The 10,786-nt window shown below is 57.1% G+C and overlaps 5 protein-coding genes across 5 annotated transcripts; 2 read left to right on the forward strand and 3 right to left on the reverse strand.

Moving 5' to 3' along the window:
• Positions 1-562: 562 nt before the first annotated feature.
• VDBG_01592 (KH domain-containing protein) lies at positions 563-2,799 on the reverse strand (the record flags this gene model as incomplete). The annotated part of the gene is made up of 8 exons (XM_003007358.1): positions 563-782; positions 836-1,309; positions 1,362-1,570; positions 1,623-1,787; positions 1,844-1,896; positions 1,955-1,976; positions 2,187-2,419; positions 2,499-2,799. 8 exons carry the CDS (start codon positions 2,695-2,697, stop codon positions 563-565), a joined length of 1,575 nt encoding a protein of 524 aa, XP_003007404.1.
• Positions 2,800-3,587: 788 nt separating this feature from the next.
• Positions 3,588-4,393, reverse strand: VDBG_01593 (endoglucanase-4; the record flags this gene model as incomplete). Its single annotated transcript, XM_003007359.1, has 2 exons — positions 3,588-3,967; positions 4,036-4,393. 2 exons carry the CDS (start codon positions 4,391-4,393, stop codon positions 3,588-3,590), a joined length of 738 nt encoding a protein of 245 aa, XP_003007405.1.
• A 1,789-nt stretch (positions 4,394-6,182) lies between these two features.
• Positions 6,183-7,213, forward strand: VDBG_01594 (acetolactate synthase small subunit; the record flags this gene model as incomplete). Its single annotated transcript, XM_003007360.1, has 2 exons — positions 6,183-6,946; positions 7,033-7,213. The coding sequence occupies 2 exons, from the start codon at positions 6,183-6,185 to the stop codon at positions 7,211-7,213; spliced, it is 945 nt and encodes a 314-aa protein (XP_003007406.1).
• A 208-nt stretch (positions 7,214-7,421) lies between these two features.
• On the reverse strand, positions 7,422-8,618 carry VDBG_01595 (ornithine carbamoyltransferase; the record flags this gene model as incomplete). The annotated part of the gene is made up of 3 exons (XM_003007361.1): positions 7,422-7,462; positions 7,528-8,218; positions 8,340-8,618. 3 exons carry the CDS (start codon positions 8,616-8,618, stop codon positions 7,422-7,424), a joined length of 1,011 nt encoding a protein of 336 aa, XP_003007407.1.
• An 804-nt stretch (positions 8,619-9,422) lies between these two features.
• On the forward strand, positions 9,423-10,284 carry VDBG_01596 (conserved hypothetical protein; the record flags this gene model as incomplete). The annotated part of the gene is made up of 1 exon (XM_003007362.1): positions 9,423-10,284. The coding sequence occupies one exon, from the start codon at positions 9,423-9,425 to the stop codon at positions 10,263-10,265; it is 843 nt and encodes a 280-aa protein (XP_003007408.1).
• Positions 10,285-10,786: the final 502 nt, after the last annotated feature.

A 10,786-nucleotide genomic window follows, 5' to 3' on the forward strand; every position in this document is an offset into this window, starting at 1 on the left:
GACTAGGCCATAGAGCCTACCGCCGTACGACATCGGACAGCCAGAGTCAAGCTAGCTAGGAGGGGCCAGGGCCAGGGTATCATTCCGCTGAAGAGCCCTCACCCTCATCATTGATCCATGATTTGTAAAACTTGCTAAAGCATGTCCGCAGAATTTTATCCATCCGACGGTCAAGACTAGTTCATCCCATTCGACATGGAAGCGCTCTTCCATCCAAAGCACAAGTACACCGTCTCTCAATTGTGAAGGTACTCCGTGTCGTCAGTAGGTCTCACAAACCCAAGTGAATGATGCGCAGCAGAAAGGTCATCCTCGACAATGGCGTCCAGAAAGACACTCGCCGGGTAAGACACCATGACAGACACTGTTGATTGAACAAATTAAGGTTTCCATAAACGTAGAAACACACCTTCATTACGACGGCCCACGAAAATACGGACAGGTGCCGTTCGCCCCTGGATCGCCAGCGCGACTGTGGCGTCAAAACTGTCATTGAGATCCATCCTTCAGTCCCTTGCCTTTGACTTCCAACGAAGCAAAGTTATCACCATCGCCATCATCTTCAAAGGCCAGGTGGAGGAGGCACCGCTCCGTAGCTTCCTGTCCCGGGAGGCCCGGAAGGGGGAGGGGGCGGGGGCGCCGCGCTCGGAGGTGGGGGTGGGGGAGGAGCTGCCTCGCTCGGAGGCGGTGGAGGTGACCCAGATGCGCCAGTTCCCGGGGGCGCTGGCGAACCCGTCGCTTGTTGCTGGGCACCATAGTACTGCTGGTACATTTGGACGTAACTGTCTTCTGTCAGAGGCCGGATCATCGGAGAGAGGGGGGAGACTGTACGTACGCAGCATAGCCGCCATAGGCAGCGTAGGGATCCTGGCCGCCGTAGTACTGGGCGTACTGGGCTGCATAGTCAGCGGCAGAGGCGGCGCCGGCCGCTGGGCTATTCGTGGCGCCAGGGGCTGGGCTGGCGGATTGCGCAGCGCCCTGTCCCGCTCCGTAGCCGCCGTAGCCCTGGTAGGCGTTGCCTTGAGAGCCCTGCTGGCCCCCGTAGCCTCCGCCAGAGCCGTGAGAATGGTCGTTGGAGCGGTTCCCGTACCCACGATCACCGTAGCGGTCTCCATGGTTGCGGTCGCCGCCGTGGTGACGATCGCCGTGGTCTCGGCCGCCATACCCACGATCACCGCCATAGCCGCCACCGCCACCGCCGTAACTGCGAGGGGGCCGGTTCTTAAACTCCTCGTACTGCTCCTTGACATTGGCGATCAAGTCCTCGCACAGTTCCTTGCCCTTTGCCACCATCGCAGGATCGGGTCCCCTGTGTCAAGTCAGTAAAGAAAGCGTCTTTGCTGCGTGCCGAGTCAACCTACGCCACATGGAGGTACATGTCCTCCTCGCTCTCCTTGTTGGTGGAGGCTTCATAGTAGCCAGAGCCGCGGCCCTTGATCTGCACTCGACATTGGGTCTCAGTCTGAATGTGCTTGACGTACGCACCGCCGTGTCCGACGACCTGAGCACGCAGATTGAATCCCGGAACAGGGTCCAGATCGATGGGGATCTTCTCCTCGGGCCATTTACGCTGGAACAAAAAGTTAGCCGGAGCTTTCTGCCTCTCCTCGTCAGCAACCTACGCGTCCGTACTCGTCGCGCTCCACCTGCTCCTGGTCACGGCGCCGGAACCGACGTTCGTCGACAAGCTGGGGGAGTTCCTGAGTCATCATCTCCTCGATCTTGGCCACGGCCTGTTCGAGACCTTGCTTCGAGGTGCTTGTGATGTGAAGGTAGAGCGGCGGGTTCTGGCCACTCGTCAGTCAAGAGTTTCACGTGCGTGACGAGTCGAGAGGAAACTCACTGCGGGCGTGGCCATCGCCTTGTCGGGATAGAAGCTGCCTCGGGTAGTAACGTCTTGCAGGGTCAATATGCGAGCTCTCAAACGGTGAACAGAGTGGGAGGTGTCTCGTACCAGCGCCGGTCTCTTCTTTAATCTAGGCAGCGGGAGTCAGCAGGTGCCAAAGCGGGGGATGCTGTGCGAGCTACGGAGGCCCAGTAAGCAGCTAGACCTCTACACAAAAATAATGAGATGGAGAGGGGAGAAGAAAGGGGGGGGGGACGCAAAAAGCGGGAAGCTTGCGCGCGCAGGCAAGTTGCGACTAGCTGGGGGGGGAATCAGTGTTGGCTCAAAAAGGATTATTTACCATCTTCTGTGTAGACCCCTTGGTCAAGAGGTAACGGTTGCGCAGGTCATTGACTTCGATGTCCTTGATGTAGTCGCCATCAGCGACGTACATCTCCCCGTTGATGTTGTCCGCCGGGGGAGAGCCAGAGCCTCCCTTTGCCGTCTCGCTGGTCGACCGGATCGGTGGGACGTCAACATGCTGGATGCCCTTTTTGGCCTGGAGTTGAGCATTGATGCGTGCGGCGGCGGCGGCTGTGGAGGGGGGCAGAAGTCAGTGATCTACGTTGCATTGAAACGTGTTTGAGGATAGCGACGGGAGTCGATCACGCACCTGCGGCGGCGGCAGCATCGGCCGGGGCCTTCTTCGGCTCAGACGTATCGTTTCCGATGGGACTGCGATCTCTGGGCGGTTCGGAGCGCTTGCTGGGGGGAGAACGCGAGCGGCGGTCGAATCGGGAGGCCTTCTTCGGCTCCGGCTCGGTTTGATCGAAGCGCGAACGCTTGACAGATCGTCGTTCCGAGTCATCCATGATGATGGACTTCGAACTGGTCTGCTGTATGCGAGGGTGTTGTTTCGTGGCTGGAGACTGGGAATGGTCGGTTTGTTGAACCTCGGCAGCCTGACGTGGCAGTTCGCGCAACGGGTGAGGTAGTCGCAGAAAAAGCGTTTACGAAGCTTCCCAGGCCGAGATGGATTTCGAGGAAGGTGGAGCCTTGGGCGGCCACACTCACGCTTACGCCCACGTCCACGTCCACGTCGACGCCTGCATGGCCCGTGAGCTGCCCCAGAAGGCGCTAGTCCTGCCTCCAGGGGAGGCTCCACTGTGGCCGGTCGCCGTTCTGGGCGTTGGGCTAGACCGTACCCCCCCATGGAAGCAACCGAGTGTATTGACAGCTGCGGAAAAGACCCAGCCTGGCATTGAACAACCGTTGCTTTTCCTATCGATTCCTCTCTTGAAAGCCATGACATTGGCAGGGTATCGAGAGGATGACTAAGGTCTTCTGCTCCATCCCAGCAGTGGCCCTGGCAACTCTTTCCAGAGGGTCAGTTACATTGCATTGAGGTACCTTAGCTCCAACCTTATTATCAGTTCCAATTGATACGCAACTGTATTTATTGTCCTTGTAACGAGCGTATTCTGTATGCTACTCCGAAGACAGGATCTGTCCTGTGCCGTGGCCCCATGGCCCCGTGGGCTCCATGCGGACTTTGAATCCGTCAGGATCGTCACCCCCACATCATACCTCATTGCCTTGCTGTACTCTCCACCCCGACTACACCACTACAACGTCTCGACACTGCATGGACAGTGGAGCAGCGGAAAAGCACAAGCTGTCTCAGCATCGCCAACAGTGCCGAGCGTCAGACGAACATCTAGGGCCCCTTCACCAGGTCAGCCGCAGACTACCAAGGCGCACCTCAGTTGGCGGCCGTCCAGAGAGCAGGGCCGGGGTAGGGGTAGCTCGTGTACGAAGTGTACAGGTTGAAGATGATTCCGGGCTGGTTGCGGGTGTAGAGGCTGGTGCCGGCCACTCCGTTGGTGGGACGGACGGTGCCGCTGCCGCTGACCTTGAGGTTGAGGCACTGCGGGTAGTTCTGGGCACCGTTGTCGTTACCGGCGCCGTGCAGGGCGATGATCTCGTGGCGCAGGACGTAGTTGCCCGGCGCCAGGTTGCGGGGGATCGTCGTCGTCGTCGTAAAGTTGTTGGCGATGAGGCTGTCGGTGACCCAGGTCTGGCCGCTGACGATGCTCTTCTGGGCGAACTTGGACCACCTCAGGCTGCCGGCAGTGGTCTCACCTGATTGCGTCATGGATTAGACGTGAACTTGTACCAACGGGTTGGTGAGGGTGGGAGAGATGGCTTACCGTTGTAGGGAGCAATGTAGTCGATGATGGGGCCCTTGTGCGAGTCGGGCCAGGTGTTCCAGTAAATCTCAATGGTCTGGCCAGCGTTGACATTTACAAAGTTCTTGCCAGCAGTGGCACTCTTGTGGCATGCAATGTCATTGGTGCCGAACGCAGCAGGCTCGACAAATCCAAGGTCCTGGTTGCGAGAGTCCCAGCCAGCGGTGACCGGGCCTTGGCCCGCAGGGCTATAGAACCACACGGGGTCCGACCCAGCAGTCCAGACGCCGCCAGCCCTGATGCCGCGAACGAAGCCGTGGGCGGAGACGAGCTCAGGCAGGCAGGCTGCGAGGCCGAGGAGGGCACTGAAGGACCGCATGATGAAGAGTGTAAAGACGAACAGGGTACTGATGTAACAGAAAGCAGTTGGTGACGAGCTCTGAGCAGTAATCCATGTCTGGACGGTTGATCGACGTCTTATTTATACTGATCAACGCTACCATTTTTCTGCTACAGACGACGATGATTCAAAGTGATCGACACTGGATCCGTTGGTGGCAACCATCGTGACATGGTGCAAAATCACGGCTTCATGTCTCTATTCACAGGCTGAACCACTTAGACCAACTGAATTCCGCATCTTCTAAGCTTCTGTCATCTGTGAGATCTGCAAGCAGGTTTGACTGAGCATCGGTAATAGAGACGGCTAAACGTTCATTGGATCCAGCAAAGCAGCTACGGACCTCGATCATCCGCGATTCCATTTCTGCCCACTGCTTGGCACCGGCATTTATGTTTGAAACAATGAGAATGCTGGAGGGCGACAGCGTCAATCTATACTATTCATATAGAGATATTGACACAGCACCACAAGACAGGTCGCGCAACATGTCGCGACCGGAACGCTTCCTGCCGCTTCTCTATTCAGCAGCTACCTACCGGCCTATGCGGACACCCCGCGGGGAAATATGCATCCCCGCGGTCATGCATGCAATGCCTATGCCGAAGATAGAAGCGGCTTATGCCGTGCAGCTCGGGTTTAAGGAAAGGGCGTATAAGTGCCGGCTGTCGGTCCTTCGATCTGTCATCCATGGTTGAAGGATGTTTAGCGAATCGCCGACATGAATGACTCTACATAACAGCGCACGCCGTTTGTCAGACAGTTTCTCGAGAATCCCGTATGTGCTATGAACTTTCATACTCCTGAAGTGGTCTGGGGCGTGGCTGCTCAATTGTAACTCCGAACGCCATGTCTGCGTAGACTTTACGCGTTCTACACTTCTCGCAGTGATTTTGTAAAGCAAAACTCGAGTCATGACGCCAAACAACACTAATGCACTGCAAACAGGGAAAGAACCAATATTGAACGTCGGGGCTTCAGCTTCAGTGGCAGTCTATTTATGTATCAGAACTAAGAATAGAGACGACGAAGACATGGTATCGATGGCGTACTCAACCTCATGACGGGTACGCTGCCTAGCGTAGTTCAATTATAATATGAGAGACAATAGAATGTGCGAAAACCAATGCCGTTCCTCATGTGTGTCGGAATCTGATGGAGATATGAATGTAGGATGAAAGCATATACAGCAGAATCACTCGATTTGCTCGTGCTTCCACATCACAAACACGGAACCGTTCCAGGTGTTAATCCTGTGTTTGATCTCATTAGAATCCTGGGATTACAGACGACGATTTCAATCTTGATGTCCAGCTAACGCTGCGAAGTATAACTGAAGAAGATGATCAAAACGCAACGGCTAACCTCCTCTTGACAGAATATCTGGGACCCGCCCTCATATTAGCCTTGTGAGAACCTAAGCTTATGAAGGGCTCTGAAGGGCGAGCCAACCCACCCGATGCCTCACTTCCGGTCAGTCGCTCACCGAAACCCCACCGATCCACAGTTCGGTGAAAGCCACAGGTGAACCGTGCACGCACCTTCCCCTGCACCCACTCTCAACAAGCCCCAATTCCAGGCCAATCCAGCGACCGGCAATCGGAGGTCTGTGACTCCAGTGACTGACTGAACGTCCCCCAATTTTTCCCAACTACCCAAAAGCACCACCACATATCCCTCCTCTCCATCCCATCCACCACAACACCCAAGGCACCGAGCCTTGTCTTTCCTGGTCAGAGAGCCCCTTTGTTCTCGCAATTGATCAGAAATGGCGTCTCGCTGCCTCGCCGCGCCCATGCGGCTTGCCGCCCGACTGCAGGCCGCCCCGACTGCGACATCGCTCGCCTCCCAGCGCTGGAGCTCCTCCAGCTCGACCTCGGCTCTCGCCTACAAGGCCATCCGCCGTCGCTCCTCCCCCCTTCCCGTCGACCAGACGCCCGCCTGGTCCGCCCAGGCTGCCGTCTCCAACATCCTCTACGAGACGCCCACCCCGTCGATGGCCCCGCCCAAGCGTCACATCCTCAACTGTCTCGTCCAGAACGAGCCTGGTGTCCTGTCCCGCGTCTCCGGTATTCTCGCCGCCCGCGGCTTCAACATTGACTCGCTCGTCGTCTGTAGCACCGAGGTTGAGGACCTGTCGCGCATGACCATTGTCCTGACCGGCCAGGACGGCGTCGTTGAGCAGGCGCGCCGCCAGCTGGAGGACCTTGTCCCCGTCTGGGCCGTGCTCGACTATACCAACGCCGCTCTCGTCCAGAGGGAGCTGGTGCTTGCCAAGATCAACATTCTCGGCCCCGAGTACTTCGAGGAGCTCCTCGCCCACCACCGCGAGATGACCGCCGGCGACTCCGAGTACGAGGACGGCCACGACGTCTCCCTCGAGCAGACCGCCAAGGACTTCCACCCCAGCAAGCTGGCCCTCAGCGAGGCCCTTCGCCACAAGCACGAGCACCTGAAGACCATTACCTACTTCACCCACCAGTTCGGCGGCAAGGTTCTTGATATCAGCACCAACAGCTGCATTGTCGAAGTGTACGTGTCCCCCCTGCCTTTCTCCCCGCCTCGCATCCGCCCGCCCGTGGCACGTGTTGTTTGCATGCTGACATGTGATGGAACAGTTCCGCGAAACAATCCAGGATTGACTCCTTCCTCAAGCTTGTCGGCCCCTTTGGTATCCTCGAGTCGGCCCGCACCGGTCTTATGGCCCTGCCCCGTTCCCCTCTGCAGAACAGCCAAGACGACGCTCTTATCAAGGAGGCGGACGAGGTTGTCGATGCCAGCCAGCTGCCCCCCGGTTAATTGGGACTGTAGAATGATCAATGGACTCGGCGTTGGTCAAGAGGTACACTAAGCAATGTCTTTTCAATTGTGATCCAATTTTTATCTGGTATATCGAGACGCCTTGTGCGGCATCTACCTGTATGCCATTCGCCTGTATGGCATTCGCTCCGTGACTCTTTTGTAATCCATGCGCCTACGTGCTTCTCCACTTTTGCTACATGCTCCCTTAGATCTTACCCTTCTGCACGACGAAACCCTCGAGGGCGGCTTGGAAAAACAAGTCAGCGGTCTGAGCCCATGATGACACGATAAGGGGAGTCTTCGAGACTCACCAACAGCTGCCCACAGGCGGTTCTCGGCCTCGGGGAAGACGAGCGACCTCGGGCTGTAGAAGACCTCGTCGGCCACCTCCTCCGGGTGGCGGGGCAGGCAGTGCATGAACTTCCAGTGGTCCTTGGCGCCGCCGCGCTTGGCGAGATCATTGGTGATCTGGTACCCGGCAAAGGCCTTCAGCCTCTTCTGCGCCTCCTGCTCCTGGCCCATGGACACCCACGTGTCGGTGACGAGGACATCGGCACCCTTGATGGCCTCCTCGGGGACCGTTGTCTCGGTCAGCTTGCCGGGGGAGGCGACGCCGTCGGCGGACGAGTGAATGAGCTGCTTCATGACGTTGGGGATGCCGTAGCCGGCGGGCGAGGCGACAGAAATATCGACGCCCATCTTGACGCAGCCAATGGCGAGGTCGAACAGGACGTTGTTGGAGTCGCCGATCCAGGCGACCTTGAGGCCCTCGAGGCCGAGGCTGGCCTTGTCGGTCGAGGCGGCGGCCGGGAAGGTCTCGTGCAGCGTGGTGAAGTCGGCGATGATCTGCAGCGGATGAAAGTCGTCGGACAGGGCGTTAATGACGGGGACGCTCGAGTCCTTGGCCAAGTCGGCGACGTCGGAGTGCGGGCCGACACGGGCGACCATGCACGAGGTCATGGACGAGATGACCTTGGATGTGTCGTACAGGGACTCGTTGACCTTTTGTTATGCTCTCATGTCAGTCGACGGGGGCCTTGACATGTCACTACCAATTGAAAACGTACACCGAGCTGAATATCGTTGCTGCCCAAGAACATGGGGTGACCGCCCATCATAGCACGGCAGCCTCTGTGGAGACGCGGGTCCTCGTGCTCCTCTTGCTGAACATCATGGCGACCGTCTTTCCCGTGAGACCGCCGGCCAGAGACTTGGGCGCCTCGCCAGTGGCCTTGACGGCCTTCTTGTGAGCGGCAGCATTACGAACGAGAGTAGCAAACTCGGCAGGCGTGAGGTCGCTTATGGACATGAGATGGCGAGGGGTCGAGGTGGCCTGGGAATAGGCTCGGGCCTGAGAGCTGTTAAAGGCTGTTCGCACAGCGCGGAGTGCTGATTGCCTCATGATGTCTGGGTGGTGGTTGAGCTGAGTGCGGTGGAGCTGTCGACGAGTGAAAGTGAAGTTGTTGAGCGCCTTCCGAGATAAGGTTGACTGAGATAGGTAGGAGCCTTCGGAGTGGATGATTGTCAGTCAATTGGCGAGTCCCGACAGCCAATCCAAAGTGTTTATAGCGACTTGGGCTGCCAATGCGTGACTCAAGGCTGTGATGAGCTTGACTCACGGATAAGATGGAAGAGTAGACAGTTGATATTGAGTCACGATGGTAATCCTGAAGGCACGCTCACCGCTTTACACCGAAAACATGACAAACTTGGTTTGAGAGGCGATCGATTGGGCCAAAGCTCAAGCTCTCTAGTGATTCACGAGATGGAGCCGATAGCGGAGTTGGCGCTGTTCGTCAAGCACCTAACCCCATCCGGAATGGTTCCGGTTCCCGGTGCTGGGTGGGCACGTGCGCATCATGCCAGGGGAATCGGGCCCCCACACGCTCTCTCCACCAATAGCTGTTGCGTACTGCGCCTTGTTCCAGGAGGCTGCGCAGCGCTGACGAACCCCCCCAGGCTTGACATCATCATCAACCGCCAACCCCCATTCCAGGTCAGTTTGCCCATCCTGATTGTCACCTTCGTCTCTGTACCTGCTTCGAATGGACAGTTCACTCACAACATATATTTCCCAGTGGCGATATTTTCAAACCCATACCTCTGTGCCATGGTGAAGCTTTCGCGATAACTCCCCTTAACCCCACCTCCACGCAATCCACATCCTTACACCATACGTACACAAGCGATCCTGACCAACGCGACCATGTCCGACTCCGAGAGGTCACCTCTCCTCAGCCCAAAGGGCAAAGCGAGAGCATTCCCTGAAGCTGAAGATGACAATTCTGAGTCTGCGCCTTTGCTCTCTAGCTCCACCGCCACACCTAGATACGATGGCGACCAGGACGAGCCCAACGACCGTGACGCCGTCTCTGTCGCTTCACGCGACTCTACAGATTCCAAGAAGAAGAAGAAGACAGTACGGCTCATGCCGTGGCCATCAATCGTCGCAATTCTGATGCTCGTAATCGTTGCTGGCGTCGTTCTGCTTCTGGCCTTCTTCCTACCCGCTGCCGTTGAGGAATACGCCAAGGAAGCCGCTGTCCTCGAACCCACCAACCTGTCTCTCGAATCCATTACGTCGGACGGCGTCAAGGCTCGTATCCAGGCGAACTTTCGCCTCGATGGCTCTAGGGTCAAGGACGACTCGTCGAGGCGCCTCGGGCGTTTCGCCACCTGGGTCGTGCGCAAGCTGGGAACGGACGAGACCAAGGTGCATGTTTACTTGCCCGAGTACGAAGGCACCCTGCTGGGATCGGCTGTCGTGCCGCCTCTTGTCATCAACATTGTCGATGGCCACACGACCGCCATCGACTTCATTGCCGACCTTGCGCCTGGAGATGCAGAGGCTTATCGCACTATTGCGAATAACTGGTTGGAGGGCAAGCTCGACAAACTGAAGGTGCTGGGCAAGGCCAACATTCATCTGAAGTCGGGCATCATTCCCTTGGGAACTCACCCCATCGTCGAGACGATGGTCTTTGAAGGTCAATCACTTTACCGTTCCTTTGCATCTCTGTATTTTGGAGAGAAGGCTTTCTTGAAATAGATTCATGTTTTCCTTGCCGTGTTGCACCTCCAATCCGAGACCCCTTTACTGACATCGTCATAGGGGGCGAGATACCTAGCATGCCCGAGTATAACATTACCCGTGTCAGCTTTCACGACATCGAAACACCTGGTGACGGAAGGGGAGCCGTCGGAGCTGATATCTCTGTTACGGCGCACAACGACTTCCCCGTCAGCATGGAGGTTCCTGAACTTGGTTTCCAAGTCCTTGTTCCCAGTTGCAATGGCACGGACGATCGTATTGTCATTGCCGATGTCATTACTGGACATCTCACCGTGAAACCCAGAACCGACATCGTTGTTGACGCCCAAGGGCTCATCCGGGAGCTCCCTACCGAATTCACATCACCTTGCCCTGGCTCCGATTCATCCCCCATGGATGACTTCATCACCAAATATCTCAACGGCGACCCTCCCACCGTCTACGTACGAGGACAGAAGCTGCCGGAATCCAAGACGCCTGCCTGGATTGGCGATATACTCTCAAAGATTGTTGTGCCG

The sequence above is a fragment of the Verticillium alfalfae genome, genomic scaffold (genome assembly GCF_000150825.1).
Source record: "Verticillium alfalfae VaMs.102 supercont1.2 genomic scaffold, whole genome shotgun sequence".
NCBI classification, from domain to species: Eukaryota; Fungi; Ascomycota; class Sordariomycetes; order Glomerellales; family Plectosphaerellaceae; genus Verticillium; species Verticillium alfalfae.